This window comes from Rhinolophus sinicus, chromosome 4, assembly GCF_057876585.1.
Source record: "Rhinolophus sinicus isolate RSI-liver-muscle chromosome 4, RSI-T2T, whole genome shotgun sequence".
Lineage (NCBI taxonomy): Eukaryota > Metazoa > Chordata > Mammalia > Chiroptera > Rhinolophidae > Rhinolophus > Rhinolophus sinicus.
The window spans coordinates 14,166,094-14,182,819 of record NC_142504.1 but is presented as its reverse complement, the minus strand read 5'-3'; the positions used below and the strand labels follow the sequence as shown (position 1 = coordinate 14,182,819).

Genomic DNA, 16,726 nt, shown 5'->3' with positions numbered 1-16,726 from the left:
TGTTTATTTTAAAAAGTGTGAAGTGAATTGAGGGGAAAGGGCAAAACCCAAGAGTCCTGGGAACAGACACACTTCTCATGGTTTCCTCCAACTAGAATTCTTAAACTGCATACTTTTTGGTAGATGCTTTGACGAAGGAAAACATTCTAGTACAATAGGGGCTGGTAGCCAAACTACAGGATTTACCAGTGATTTCAATGGGTGGCAAAATCCCCCATAAAATGATCAAGTCCCAAGCACCACCTGCTCCAGTCTCTATTTTCAAGGGTGAAAAAAAAAAAAAAATTCAGCCTGTTTCAGACAAGAAAACGTCAGGACAAGGACATGAGCACTTCCTGCCTGACTGTGGGGGTGCTCATGAAGGCTGCGAGCGTGAGGTACCAGGATGACAGTGCGAGCTACCAGAACGCGTATGGAAAGTACGTATGTATATATAGGTATATATACACACACAAACATGTGTACACACACACGAGATGAGGTGTGATCAAAAAATACACTGAATGTTTACATTTTAAAAAATTTATTACAGTAAAAGACACATTGCCATTAATCCCCCTCAAAATACTTCCTCTCGCTTCATACACACTTATCCCATCATTCTTGCCACTCTCTGAAGCAGTTCTGGAAGTCCTCTTTTGTAAGTGTCTTTGGTTGTGCTGTCGTGGCTGCCTCCATGTTCTGAATCGATGCAAAACATTTACCTTTCATGGTCATTTTGACTTTGGGGAAGAGCCAGAAGTTGCTCAGTGCCAGATCTGGTGAATAAGGTGGATGAGGACACACCATAATGTTTTTATTCGACAGAAATTGCTACACCAGAAGTGATGTGTGACACAGAGCCTTTCCATTGTGATCACAAAATACGGTGAATGCTGCTGCCGAGTGCCATCCACGGAAAGGCAGGGATCGTCAATACAGGAAGTGGTGCATCGAACCTTAGTAACAGTGTGTGACAAGTTTCAACTTGTTCAGTGCAGTCAGTCAGGAGTGAGGTACGGTTGAGAGAAGGTGTGTTTTAAAGTGTCCCGTAAATCACCCTCCATAATGACAGAGTTCCGTGTCATACATCGCTTCTGGTACAGCAATTTCTGTTAAATAAAAACATTATAATGTGTCCTCATCCACCCCATTCACTGGATCTGGCACCGTGGGACTTCTGGCTCTTCCCCAAAGTCAAAATGACCATGAAAGGTAAACATTTTGAATTGATTCAGGACATCAAGGCAGCCATGACAGCACAACTAAAGACACTCACAAAGGAGGATTTCCAGAACTGCTTCAGAAAGTGGAACGATGGGATAAGAGTGTTCAAAGTGAGGGGGAGTATTCTGAGGGAGATTAATGCCAAAGTGTCTCTTTTTATTTAAACATTTACCATATTATTTGATCATACCTCATATTATATACATTTATATACACACATTACATTACACACACACACACACACACACACGAGACATAAATAAGGCAGCAAGGTATGCTCTCATTCCAACCCTCATTTCTGCTTCAATGACGACCACGAAGCTGCTACAGTTGTTCTAACCATCCTGTGTGTGCACATCATGCGTGGGTGTGTGCACCTTCACTCACATTCTCCCAACCCCTACTTGCTCTCATATGCACACCTTGATCCACCTGGCCAGCCAGTTAGCAACCAAAGAAGTCAGAAGAGGCCAGGAGCTCACTCCTTGACTCAAACTCTCCCTTAACAGAAAGAATCCATCACCCCAATTGTCACAAAAGCTCCTATAAAGACCTTTCCTCTTTAAAAAAAGACAAAGAACTATCAGGAGAATAATCGAAGATTTCTCCATAGAATGATTGACATACATGTTAAAAACTGACATATTTTCTTCTAGGAAATGTGAAGTGACACGTACGCATCTTAGGAATGGGAATGCCTCTGCTTTTCACGAGGTGGAAGTATACATAATGTTTTCTTTCTGTCTTTGATGTGCAGTTAATGAAAGTAAAAGAATGGGAAACCAAACACAGTGTGTAACCTAAATATTATGAGCTAGAATTACATTTCAGTTATCCATCACAGACAATTAGCTTCTAAATCAAATTCTAGATAAATGTGGGTTTAATATAATTTCATGTGTCATACTTTAAAATTCAGATACTCAAGTATTCTGGCATTTTGTTTGTTAATATTAAATGATAACATAAAACATCTTAGACCCTAAAACAAAACAAAACAAAAAGGTACTCTCTCTCTTTCATTGTTTCATCCTATAGGCAACCCAGCCTTTTGGAGTCTAGAAAGTGGCACATTCAACATGCGCATTTTGATATAATGGGCATTTGCCACAAACAGTTTTTTTAAAAAAATTTTCCATCCAATTACAAAGAAATACTTAAGTTAAGTGAAAACCTTTCTTACTCCTAAATAAATACTGAGATTCAAAAAGAGGCAACTATTTCCTGGCAAACAGTTGAAGTTTAATCAAGAAAAACACAGGGCAGTAAGATGAAGAGATAAGAAGAGGAAAAGGTGTAGGAGTCACAGGTCTCTACTCCTGGACCGTAGCAAGCACACGAGTTACACAGAGAGCCCGCCCCTTCATCCTACTGAAATGAAGCAATAAACACCATGCAGAACGTTGGCATCCTTTCCTTCTAGCTCAGCTCCGTCTCGCCACATCTTTCAGCCCTGAGGTCTAACGGTCAATGTCAGACTTTCTCTTAGGAATTGAGAGAGGCTCTTCCATTGAAGAAAATTCAATTCCATCTAGCTAACTCCTTGAGAAGTGCCCTCAGGGGCACCAACAATTAGCTCACTGATCTAAGGATGCTTCACACCTCCAAGCTTCTCACGCCCATGAATTGGCAATGACAACTCATGCAACTGCCAAGTGCATGGGGTGGCCAATCAGCCCCCTGCTTCCCTAGCATCTGCTTCTTGGGATGCTTGGGTTGCCAGAGGACCACTAACCCCTCAATTATACAGTAAAGTAGTGTCAAAGCTCACAGGTCTGGAAAATACACACAATGATAGTGATAGCTGGAATGTCACCACGGTACTGGCCACAAATGCTCCATATCCAATGACTATATACATTTGGTACATTATGACAACAGTCTCTAATTTGCACTACACAAGGCATATTTATTAGACAGATAGACAGACATGTGTGTCCAGCTATTCAAATCGTCTTGCCTTCCATGTGATGACTTCAAGACTCTGAAATAATTGACAAAAGTTGGCCACAACTCAAAAGCTGGGGGGGAGAAAAACCTTGTTGCCTGTCTGACACTAACCACAAAAGCCTTTAGGAGCCAAACTAATTAGAGTCTCTTCAATTGCATTTGCTAATTGAATAGAAGACAGCATGGATCAGTAAAAGGAACACTTATGTGGGAAGACAGAGACCCGGGTTTAGTTACGGGTTTAGTTACAGCTCGTGTGATTTTGTGCCAATCACTTAACCTCTCTGGCCTCAGTTTCTGAGTCAATAAAATAAGAACAGTGATTTGGGTTATCTTTAAGGGTTTCTAGCTCCAAAGTAGAAAGGAAACTTAGGCAAAGACATTTTTCCTATTCAGTAACCTTAAGTTCTAGGAAGGTACAGCCTCTGTGGGATAAAAGGCATTGTAATGACTCAGTACAAATATATAGCACGGCTCCTACCCCTCCACATCTGTGGACAGTCACCGACCTGGCTGACTCTGGCCATGGCTCTGCTCTGATTGTCACGACCATCCCAGAAAGAGCTCCTGCTAATTCCAATGGCCTCATTTTTATGCCAGTATGAACTAAGATGGCTCTACTTTTTCATTATCTCAATTTTAACTACAGGAGATAGGTTCCCTTGTGTATCATGTTATCTACAGTCTTTAAAAGCTTTTGCAGCCAATTTCTCTGGATTTAGATTCGTCTATATGCTAGTACACATCAGTGGCAGGTGTGCAATACAAAGAGTAGAAGACTGGGTAGATGAAAGACGAAATCTGCTTTGCTGGGTAGGGAGAAGGAAGAAGGATGGGGCATCAGGCCCAGAGCAACCTGAAGGAACTGCACCCCTTTGTACATATCCACTGGAAGGAAACAACTGTTCACTAGTTGCTCTATATAAAGAGAAAAATTTCACTGTCTCTACTAGACAAAAACAGTCACTTAAGTCAAGCTCAGCACTGCTTCCAAGTAAATGGGCAAGAGAAACTTGCAAGATGAACAAGATTTTGGTTAAACCTGCCACTCAGTGTTTTTCATTCTTTCCAATTTTTCAATCTTTCCAAGTAGAGAAGCAAATTGTTACTTCAAAATTACAGGACACTTGAAAAACTGACAAAAACAGTTTGTGCCTACATCTTGAAATATTTGGTCAACATTGACGGAGCCCACTCAGCAAGAGGTTTTTAAAGTTCTCATTTAACAAGACCCGAGTGGATGCCAGGTTAGATCCCAAGAGAATTACTTAACCAGACATGTTCAGCCTTACAGCCCAGGAACAACAGGATGGTTTCCAAGTTTTTAAAGACAAAACAAAAGAGAATCTAATTAAGTCTAGGTCAACCAGAAAACTCATGCAGAAATGGTGCAAGACTTTTGGCACAGATCAGTGCCATCTCCAAGGAAATTCCTGGACAATGAAAATGAAGACAAGTCACATGCCCTTGATACTAACGCTTATAAAGAATAATCGGTATCTTCTGCGAAATAAAAGTGGAACGGAAAGGATGCTGCAGCATATATTTTTAAGCAGGGATGCTGTCAAATCACAATCTCCTAGTTTGGTTTTAATTTTTATCATCATTCTTTCATTTAAAAATGTCTACAGTTCTCTTCCACAGCACTCTGGATTCAGTGCTCACCAAGACAGTGGTGTTTCTATGTGTTGGAGAGTAAAGATTCAGGTGAAATACAACAAAAACTGTAACAATAGTAGTAATACCGTTTCCCCAAAAATAAGACCTAACCGGAAAATAAGCCCTAGCATGATTTTTCAGGATGACATGCCCTGGATATAAGCCCTCATGCATCTTTTGGAGCAAAACTTAATATAAGACCCGGTCTTATTTTCGGGGAATACAGTAGCAGTAATAGCATTTTCTATGTGCCCGGTTCTCTGGACTAAGACAAAAGTGCTATTACTATCCCCATTTTACAAGATGAGAAAATGTAAGTATAGAGTGGTGAAATAAACCGTCTGAAGTCCCATAGGCAGTATAGGGTAGAGCTGAGATTTGAGCCCAGGCAATCTGGTTCCTGGGTTTATGTTTTTAAACTACCGGCACTACATTCGCAGTTTAGTGAGTCATGATTTCTAATACACAAAGACCTGATAATCATCATGGGTTACATTCTCAGAAATGATGCTAGAAGCTGAAATGATGTGCTACAGATTAAATCTTAGTTTTCAACAGAAGTAAGGATATAATAAAGGGATCCGGAAAGAAGAATGCCCCAATTTTTTATGGCAGTGACCACAAATAACATATTTAACCAATTATAAATTCCCTATTAGAATAGGTTAACATTTACAGGTATAAATAAGTTAGTTAAATACAATCAGTCATGGAAAACATTATTTACATGTTCTCATTCCCTACAGTCCCATATAGTATTTTTTACCACTAGGTAGAGCCTGAATAAAAACCTCCAGGTAAGGAAGATTCCAAAGTATTTCTTTACCTGGATCTGCAGATGGCCATCTTGCACCTTGAGGGGAGGGCGGGAGCCTGCCTGAGAAAAGCAGAGCCGACAGGCAGACAGAAAGGAATCAGATTATATCTGTACCCCAAATTCAGCTGTGCTTAGGGTCAGGTCACTCCCTCCCAACTCTTCGGTTATAGGAGATGATAAATCCCCAGTTTTTGCTTTTAAGAAAAGAGAAAGTACTTCTTTAAGAAGATGTCCAGAGATCTTTAGAACTAGTTGATTGCTTTTTGACCCAGATATGCTTATTTTGGTACTTTCTCTCCCTGAACACTACAAACAAAGTAGACATTAGAAATCGACTAGCCGGCAATTCTACAATCTTTGGGGGTAGGGGGAAACCTGTTTTTTTTCCAGCTGCCATTTCATTGGCTTCACTTGACGTAGTAACACTATGGGAAGAAGGGGACACCTGTCCTTAAAATGTAAGAGCAAACTCAAATATATTCTGAAGTTTTGACTCCTTAATCCCTTCATTGCACTTTTATGCACAATAGAAAGAAATTTCAAGGTTTTCACCTACATTTCTCTGTCTTGTCTACGTCTAGTAGAATGAAACTGAAACTCATTTTTCCTTTTATCCAACATTTTAAAAAACTAAATATAACCATGAAATAATACTGACATTTTCATATATGAGAACTTATTGATCCAAATTAATGCTACTTTTTAATGCAGCACTCTTAGCAACGTTCAAATGTTCAAATGCCATTACCAGTGTTCAAAACGTTTTTTTAAGCTGTCAGCATAAATCATTATGAACAAATATTTTCATTTTATTATGACATGATAACTTCCCCTCAGGCCCAAAGCTTTTTTACCCTTTATCCTTCTCCCTTCGTTCATCTAAGTTTCACATTCTCCCACCCACCACTGCTGTTATTATAATCAATACTCAGAGGACCTCTTAGAGTCGAGACTCTTCAGGGAACCAGAGATGTGAGGGAGAGGGGATGTGGGAAAGAGCTTTCTGTCTCCCAGGCTTGCTGCTTCAGTGTGAACCACACACAGATCTTTTCCCACCATGTACTGGGGGCCGAGGTGGGAACTGCAGACAAGAAGCTAAAACAAGTCTTCACTCTTTACTAACCTGGGAGGAGCCGCTACCCAGAACCCATCTTCTCTCCTTTCTCACACCCATTTATATGTGTCAAGGAAGAGGGGAAAAAAAAGGAAAATCTAATAATTGAGTCTGTGTCCTGGAACCTTCTATTTTTAGGAATCTGAGAGGTTTTGTCTCCTGACTTTCATTTCAGACTACATCATTTCTGTTTGCAGGTAAGCAAAGATTATACACAATATTGACGCAGTTCCCTACCAGAAATGAAATGACTTTTAACAGTTACTTATTTTTCCTCCTCAAAAACTGTTTCAGCACTTTATTATAGTCAAAATTCAATTTTAGTAGAAACCTCCTTGTAATATTACTTAGTCCTGCGATTTGAGACACATTTAATACCTCGCCACATCCACCTCAACCTGTTTTATCCTCTACAGCACTAGATGGATTGCTAGATATACGGTAGGGACTCAACCGTATCTGCTGACCTAAAGTAGAAAGCTCTAGAAACCTGGAGACTGAGGCTTCTACTTCTAAAGGAAATCGTTTCTTCAACAGCTTGAGCTTGGAGCTCAGCTGCTGGTGGGTGGCCTGTTTGCTCAGTGTTAGGGCACAGTGCTGGTAGCACCAAGGTCGCTGGTTCAAGTCCCACATGGGCCAGTGAGCTGCGCCCTCCACAACTACATTGAAAACAACGACTTGACTTGGAGCTGAGCTGTGCCCCCCACAACTAGATTGAAAAACGACGACTTGACATCCTGAAAAAACAGTGTTCCCCAATATTCCCCACTTAAAAAAAGAAAGAAAGAAAGAAAGAAAGGAAAGAAAATTGCTTCTTTATCCCTTCTTCATCTGGATAAATCCTACCTATTCTGCTATCGGGCTAAATCTCTAGTCTCTGGAGAGAAGTTCCATAACTGCCCTCTCACCCAATGTAGCACATATTTTACTAAAAACGAAGGAAACTCTTTTTCTCTCAACTCATCACAATTTGTAGGCTTTGCTAAACTGGTGATAGTGTCAGTATGCAGAGATCGTATGGGCATCAGCAGCCGCAACCCTACCCCGCAAGTTCCAAGATGACGCTCATGTCCTCATACAACACCGCTGCCATGGCCACATGGCACACACACCCTGGAAGGGAAGGAGCTGGACAACAGCCAGTTCCACAGACGGCCTAAACCTGCTCTTTCCAAGGCAATGCATTTCTCCATATTTATTTCAAGTCTATTATCCAAAAGTTGACTGTTTAGTTTCATTTTTTCTCTCACCTTTTCTGTTTCTCAGGAATTTTTTTACTATTTTCCCAGTTCTGGGATGACAGTCAGCCTTCAGTTGCCACTCTACAACTTGTACAAACAGAATTTCCTTCATATCTCAAAAAACCAAAACTCTAAATTCAGTTATTAATACATGGTCCCATATATATGTATATACACACACATATGTTATATATAAATAAAATTAACAACTCCATTGGGTATACTTTCTAAGAAGCTGTCACTTATTTGAATGTATATTCATTTTTAAACATCATTTTCAAACATCTTAAGGAAAGATCGTACCTGTTCACCTGCATCTTGAAACTCCTTGCATGCATCAGGGAACACATCATAAATAATGAGTGGGTAGCCATGTTTCATGAGGTTTTTTGCCATTGGATTCCCCATGTTGCCTAGTCCAATGAAGCCAACTGGAGTCTTAGAGGCCATTGACCTAGAACACACTGATTTCAATGCATTACTTTCAATGGGAGCAGATAACATTTTTTATTGTAAACATTCGTCCAACATTAGTAAATCCACTGTTATTTTTTTCCACCCATCCCCTTACCCCTCCTCTTTGGCAACCATTAGCTTGTCCTCTGTATCTATGGGTTGGTTTGTTTGACTGTTACTTAGATGTTTTCTATTAAAAAGACTTTAAAGGTTAGTCTTTTAAACTAATGATCTAATCACATTTAAAGATAGCAACAATTGTGCGGGCAGACTAACTTCAAATTATTAAGTTCTGCAGGAAACAATCATAAATTTAAAGCAATCTCTTTTCTATCTCCAGAACATTCCTTTACCATTTTTAACAATAAACTTTAAAATGTTATCATTTATGAAATACCTATTACGTACTTTACCTATTATGTGAAATATTCTAGATTCCTCATATCTACATTATCTCCTTTAATAATGTGTATTTAAAAAAGTGAAAGTATTCAATAAAACCTCTTAGACAAGATCCAAGAACAGAGCAGATTTTTTACCTTCCCACCCTCACATTTATAGAAACCATCCCCTCCAATGGTATAAAAAACAATGTAAATACAATGTTAAGCCAGGAGAATGCATTTCAACCCTAAGTTACCAGTTTATAAATGGGGTTTTAGGAGGAGGGGGACACTTCCATGGGCTTTAAGTGGCAAGAGGAACACTCAGGATTCTGGGCACTTTCATTTACAGAAAAAATAGAAGAAAATCATTCTTGATAAAAGCTGTATGGTGGTTTAATCTGATTTTCTTCTTTTTCACAAAAGGCTATTTGAAATCACACTGTGGCGCACAATTCGATGTAATGCTTTTTGCAAGACAGAGTTTTGCATTACCATGAAAATAACATTAGATATTTGTTTCTAGATTCAGAATTTCTGTTTCTAGATTTGTTTCTAGATTCAGAATTCCATTCAACAAATATTTACTGCATGAAGTTCTTTGACAGAACTCACAGATGAGATCGACACAAGCAAGTGATGGCCTTGCCCTCAAAAAGCTCAGTCTAATGAAAGAGAAATCACTCCACTTACCTGTTGCCCTATTGTTTCTCACTGTATTTTTTTTCTTTTTCTCTCAAGGACTCCAGTTTTAAAACCATATAGTGTACCAACTAACCACAGTCACCCTGTTAAGTTTCAAGTCCTCTCAACTGATGGACCCCCGTTTTTCCTTCAACTTAATCTAAATGCAATGAGATTTCCTAAAAGCAAATTATTTGAAGCCCTAATGCTTAAGATATAGGGGTCATCTTGGGTTAGAAGCATATATAATTTCTGTTAACCTGATGATTCATCTCTAACATTTCCATTAAATATGGGTGTCATCCTTGTGCATCATCACCTTACCAATATTCAGTTTAACAGAAGTGTAACAGATGTAATTGGAATCCTGGATCTGATTTTCTGCTCCACAAGAGGTTCGATGATGGTCAGTAATATTTGTGGTCAGTAGAACAAGAATCAGAGGAGGGTTATAGCAACCAGAAAACTAGTTCAGCTTCTGAAATACTACAGGATAGCAATTCCTAGTGATGAAATCACAGAAGACCTGAAGTGGAGTGTTGATGTTTGTTGTTGAAGTTGAGGTAAAAAATAATGAGGCCCAGATTCTAGACAGGCCGATATAAAAATCTTCAGCGATGGGCTTAGTTCTCTTCACTTCATCTTTGTTTGTGGCAAAGTTAGAGAAAGGGTAATAAAATTAGATGACACTACTATCATTATCATTATTATTATTATTTTAAAGAGAAGAGGTTATTTACTGATGGTGATAATATTTAAGAACATCTTTGAGTTTAGAAGACTTAGATTCCTTTCAGGAGTGGTCAATTCTTAGATGTACGTCCTTGAACTGAAAAGTTACTTAACTTCTCTAGACATTTTTATCAGCCAGAGTAACTAGTTCAGGAGGTTATTGTAAAGACTACTTGAGATAATTCAAGTAAAGCATTAACCAGTGCATGGCACTCGACAATCAGTAAGTATTTGCTACTTTTACTGTCAATGGTCAAGAAGTAGCACTGGGGTACAAATCCTATATGCCAAATGACCCATTTTTACTTGGCAGGTTAAGAGCCAGGATGTTAGAAGAAGTGATAGAGACTACTTTAGGAGAATGCCCTGTCTCAGAAAATAACAGCTTTTAGTTAAGGTGATACATTAGAAGGTGTGCTTGGACAATATATTATAGAAGAATATCCTCCTAAAAAGGGAGAAATTCAAATGAGTATAATAAAATCATTGCCCTAAAAACTTTTAAACTTAAATAATACATCGTCCTTTAAGTAAGTTACACACATTAAAGTGTGGAAATAGTAGTCAGACCATAGCTAAAATCAAGGTGACAGAATATCACTCAATACTATACAAAGGTGGCACTGACTGGTAAAGAAACTAGTTAGAAAATTTGGCAAACTTAGTTTCTAAATTTATAGATTTTACAGATTATGTCCTCTTTCTTTAATAGGGCATGGGCAAAGTTATCCATATCTTGGTAACATTAAGTGCTACCAAAAATCAGGCTTTTCCAAGTTTCAACATCAAAAATTGGCAATAAGTTAATTATTTTACATTTCCAAAGATTTTTTCCCCCCAAATCAAAGTAATGCATTTCCTTGTAGAAAACGGGAAAATCCAAAAATGTATACAGTCATAAGGGAAAAAGTTAATTTCACTACATAAAAATAATCAGTCTTTTGAATGCATTTTCTCATTATGTCATGAGACTATGTTGTAATATACAGCTTTGTGTTCTATTTTATCACATATTATTTTATTAGCATTCTGTTTGCTTAATATTAAGAGTTACTAAACTAAGAATGGTGACTTACTCTGTAAAGGCCTTTATTGTTTGAATCAAGTTATTTTAGAAATAAATATTCTCCCCACACAAGTTTAAGGTCAACGTTGGGTCCAGGGCCATGTGCATCTTTTCAGAGCTTCATGTGCAACCCTAGAAGCCTACATACAGGGGAAAAAAGGCCACTATACATTTTATTTATGTTATGTGTTGTTTTGAAAGCAGATTTCTTATACACGAAAAGGGGCAATAATAAAAATAACTTTCATTCCCATTTCTGTATATGATGCTAGTTAATTTTCCCACTCCACCTTCAGTCAGGTGGTCACGTTAAAATGATCTGAGGAGCGGCTGGATGGCTCAGTTGGTTAGAGCCCGAGCTCTCAACAAGGTTGCTGGTTCAATTCCCACATGGGATGGTGGGCAGCACCCCCTGCAACTAAAGATTCAAAATGGCCATTGGACTTGGGGCTGAGCTGCGCCCTCCACAACTAGATTGAAGGACTACAACTTAACTTGGAGCTCATGGGCCCTGGAGAAACACACTGTTCCCCAATATTCTCCAACGAAAAATAAAAATGAGCTGATACAAATTATTTTTCCATGTACATTTTGGTGACTCACAGTGATTGTAGAGAGCCTCCATCTGTAGATTTTTTTCATCTATATAAAGAAATCTGAAACTAAATTTAATTACCTTCTAAAATACAAAACTTACTTTTATTAAATGATTATGAAACAGTAATATATGTAGAGTTTAACACTGCTCATTTTTCTAATTACTTTTTGATACTTTAAATATTTTAAATTTAAGATGCTCCATTAACTGACAACTTTCAGGTCTCACTTTTTTAAAATAGTAAATAACTGTATGGATCTGTGTATTACTATCCATATGACAGAAACATCTTAAACATACTATGGAGACAAATATCCCACAGAATTCTGAACACTAAATAATGTTACTACTTGAATATGGTTCTTTTTCTTGATGTCTCTAGACTCCAAACTTGAATGTAGTTTTTAAGGCTTCAATGTCAAAAGAGTTAACACGTTTGTAATCAACTAGTATTAACAGAAACATTTAAAACAATTCCAGAGTAAAAACAATTAAAGTGTTTTAAACAATCACCAGAAAAAGAACAATTTAAAATTGATCATAAATCTATATTCATACAATATCTTTGGGTCAAAGAACATAAGGAACAAGCTTACATGCCAAAATAGTGTAACCAGCATTGTGCATAACCCTGGGCCTCAGACCCTTCCCTCATGAATAGCAACGACTTTCATAACTCTAAAAGGTGCATCACGGGTTTATTAAGATATTTGAACACCTTGTAAAACCAATAAACAGCACACATGTCTTCCTTGGCTAATCAAAAGGGAAAGAATTGCACATTCATGTGAAAATTGACGCGACATTTACTACTGTGGAAAAGTGAGGAACCAATTTTTCTTAAGTATCTCCAAAGTGAAAGGTATTTTTTTATAGCTCAATACCTGTAACTCAAACAGTGGTTACACTCAAGTTTGGCAGAGTTTGTGAGTTTGTATCTTGTTACTGTGATTCTGTATCAGACATCTGTTCTCTTGCATCACATGGAGCCTGCCCTTCTCAAGCCAGAGAGGAAATTCACTCTTCTGCTTAGTTTTTACTGAGCGGGAGGAAGGAGAGCCCTTAAGAACTCAATTCCCCACCTGCTGTTTTTTTTTGTTTGTTTTGTTTTTAAGGAACATTTTTAAAAATTAGTACCAAGGCTTTTTTAAAAACCCTGAGTATGATATTGCTCAACAGTGCACTGTAACAACTCTCAAATTTTTACAGGAAGACAACAATAGCAGTGTCTCCACAAATTAACCAATTTTTCAATCAAAGAGGAATCCTCGTGTGGTAGAAAGCGCAGGAAGGCGGAAGAATCAAGCACTAACTCTAGATCCTGCTGGGATACTCTAATTCACTTGTCCGAGGGACCTCACGTTGTCTGAAAAATGAAAAAGATTAGATCTCTGTTGGCCTAAAAACTGCCTGTTCCTAAGGATTAGCTTCCATAACTTATTGCGGGGGGTGGGGATGGGTTCAGGCCACAAGTCTGAGGACCTTGTAAGTGTTTTGGTTAATAATTTGACAGAAGTGCCATCTTCAGGTAGCACAGTTACAAGGACGTGGCGTGTGTGGGAGGGGGAGCCCACCTTGCAGGTTAAGAGTGACTTAAAACTTTGCTGGAATGACTTACTACTTGGTTTGTATTGACAGGACGTGTGTAAAACCATTCTGTACGATTAAGGTTGTTAAACAAATATCAGGCCCCGCTGCCCGAGGGCGCGCCCACCCAGGGTGCACCCTAGGGGCGTTGAAAGGCCAGCCAGTGCTGCAAGGCCAGGGCTCGCTGGGATGGGTGGGGGTCGCCCCTAAGTCTGGGCCCTCCACTTGTCCTCGTGGTCCTAACTAACTCCAAAGAAGCACGCCTGGGACCTAAATATTCCTCACTTCACCCCAAGGTCTCCCCACCCCCCACCTAAGACCCGGTCGAAAGGGGCGCTGAACACCGTTCAACTGGATCCGGGGCGAGGGGACTGGGGGAAGGACTAGCAGTGCGAGCGGCAGCCTCAGAAGAAGCTAGGCCTTGGAACCAGTCAAAATGTGGGGTTTTAAGGCCCGACCCAACCGCAGCACCTCCCATGAAAAGACCTTTACGGCCGTCAGGGCACGAGAAGCGGGCGGCCGGAGGACCCACGGGGGAAGAAGGCGCGAGGTCCTTACCCGCTGCAAGGCTGGCCGCTGCCGGCTGCTGCCGGCGGCTCCAGTACCGGAGGCCGGAGGCGGCTCCACGGAGCCGTAAGGAGGCTGCCATGCTGCCCCCGTCCCGCCTCCCGGCGGTGACCTCCGCCGCTCCGGTCTCGCCCACTGACCACGAGTGTGCGCAGCGAGGCAGGCAGGTACAACACCCGCAAGGGGCCGCGCGCGCACGCGCTCTGTCGCTCTGCCGGGCACCCACCGCGAGGGGAGGAGCTCAGCGCCTACAGGGGCAGCCGGGTGGGACGCGAGACGTCAATCCCCTTATGGACAGGGAGCGGACCAATCAGGATTCCCAGGTCCTCCGCCCTTCACGAACCACCAATGGGAGGTCTTTCGAATCCTCTTGTCTTGGTCCCTGGCCCAAGCCCACCCTCGTTTACAGACCGCCGGCGAGTCTCCTTGTTTACAGAAACGCTGAGAGTGTGCGAGAGGCGGTGGCTGTCACTCACTACGGGCACCTGACCCCTCCCATCCCCAGAACCGCCCTCTCGGAGGGTAGTCGCTGCGTGTGTTGCCTTCTTGCAGGCAAGTACTAATCTTTGGCTCACAGCTGCTGCTGCAGTTTTTAGGCAAGAAAAGAAATTCCGAAGTTTTCTAAATATGGGACCTATTTTAACTTCAATACTATGTGGATCTCCTAATGTTAGCATTTGTGTTTTTAGTTCTGTTCATTGAGAAACAATCACCGAACTCTACCATGAATGCAGTAACTTAAATTCATTTGATTTTATTTAACCTAACAGTTTCTTTATAAATTTGAAAAATCATAGGAAAAAAGTTGATAACATTGTTCTCTTTGAAGGATAGAATTACTAGAAAGCTACACTCCCTATTTGAATATATATCCAATATATATTTCTCTAATGTTTGAAAATTCTGCATCCATTTTGCAAGCAAAAACTAAACGTAAATGAAAGTCCAAAAAGATGTGTTTGAGTGTGTCTGTGTGTGTGTGTGTATGTGCGTGTAAGAGAGATTAGATTTATTCAATCTTCTGTCTGTGCGTGATGTACATACTCTGTTTCCCCGAAAATAAGACCTAGCCGGACCATCAGCTCTAATGCGTCTTTTGGAGCAAAAACTAATACAAGACCCAGTTTTATTTTAATATAACATAGGACCGGGTCTCATGTAAAATAAGACCCGGTCTTATATTAATATTTGCTCCGAAAAACACATTAGAGCTGATGGTCTGGCTAGGTCTTATTTTCAGGGAAACACGGTATTTGAATCTCAACTCTGACAATTATTCCCATTCCTGCTGATCCCATCAAAGGGTTGGGAGCCACAAAAGCAAGACTTTGCAGAAGGATAGTACAGGAGGAAAGAGAGTGAGGAGTGACTAGGAAAATAGGAGCTCCAGGGTGCCCACCACCCCCCTCAATTAATTTTATTTTTTTATTTGCGTAGGTTGTGCTCACCCAACCTTTTAATCTAAGTAGCACAATCAACACATTTGACTTTGACATTTTTTTCCTGTGACCAGTCACTCAGGGAATTAGAAGTGCCTAAAGAAAAAGCAAAGAAATTGGATAGTTTCCAAGCAGGCTCTCTCATGGTTCTGGGCATGCTGGCAATGTTTCCAGGAACTGGTACAGAGTGCAAGGTTCCCATTTGTAACTGGCACAAAAATAATTCCCTTCTTTGGCCATCTCTCCACCTGAACGCTCTGAGACTCCACACCAACCAAAAAGAAGGAAGAAAGGGAAGGAAAAAAAAAAACATTTCAGCTATTGGGACAGTATCCTAGATTTAGGTCCCCGCCTATATCCATTTATTAGTTTCTGGAGCATTTTCTACTTGACCTCCTCTTTCTGACTTATTTAGGTTTTAGCTGGAATAGACCTCCTGCAACCAATAAATGTAGTTCTCTGGATAGGTTTCTATAATTAATCGCTGAAATGCGGCCTGCCTTTCAGCTATGTCAACCTACATAGCAGAGCTATTTACAACACAGGACAACATATCAATTGATCTCCCAGCTCCTAAAGTTTATATCCTAGTCCTCCCGAGATTTTACATCCAATCGGATTGTTTTTGTCATTTTTATTGTGAGCTACTGTTTTTGTTTCCCTAGGTTGTTTATAGGGCTCTTTTCTTGAAAATGAGTATTACTTTACAAAAGGCTGCTTCCTATGAACAGTGTTCTCTTAGGACTCCAAGGGAAAAGGGCTCTGAAAAAAGGGTAGGCGGAATGAAAGTTGGACCTGAAATCTTTTTTTTTTTTAAACTGATGATGTGATGGCTTTGAAAGGGAGTGAATAGCATCGAGTTTGATTCTTTATGCTCAACCAGGACCAGGGGATCAGTCACAATTTCTTTATATCCCTAAATCACATATAGTAGTTTAATATCTCCTTTCAGAGCCCAATCCTGACTCATAAATTAAGGGGCTGAGATTTTCATAGATGTGTATTATGGCATTATGATTTTTTGAGTAATTATTACTATTTGAAAGTGCTTGCAGATATTGTTGTATTTGCAAAGACAGTTACTGCCTATGGCTAGCTTTCTTTATTTGATTGCCTTCCTGTTATCTTTTCTTGAAAGGCACTGCAACTTCTCCCTTAGTCTCTGCCCCTAGTTTTGTTTGAAATTGTGTTTCAATGCATTATAGGTTCTTTACTTCTGCTTCTGGG

General features: G+C 39.9%; 1 protein-coding gene across 4 annotated transcripts in view; it reads right to left on the bottom strand.

The window, feature by feature from the left end:
• Positions 1-16,726, bottom strand: part of HIBADH (3-hydroxyisobutyrate dehydrogenase) — a 116,863-nt gene that overhangs the window by 80,632 nt on the left and 19,505 nt on the right. Inside the window, exons 1-3 of one of the 4 annotated variants that reach the window (XM_019726159.3) lie at positions 14,052-14,415; positions 8,291-8,451; positions 5,642-5,692 (exon numbers count right to left, since the gene is read on the bottom strand). In XM_019726159.3, coding sequence (XP_019581718.1) covers positions 5,642-5,692; positions 8,291-8,451; positions 14,052-14,142 — 303 coding nt within the window. In that variant the 5' untranslated portion in view covers positions 14,143-14,415. Of the gene's footprint in view, positions 1-5,641; positions 5,693-8,290; positions 8,452-14,051; positions 14,507-16,726 lie in introns of those variants that run through there. The other 3 variants (XM_074340919.2, XM_019726160.3, XM_074340920.2) reach the window with 3 other exon arrangements.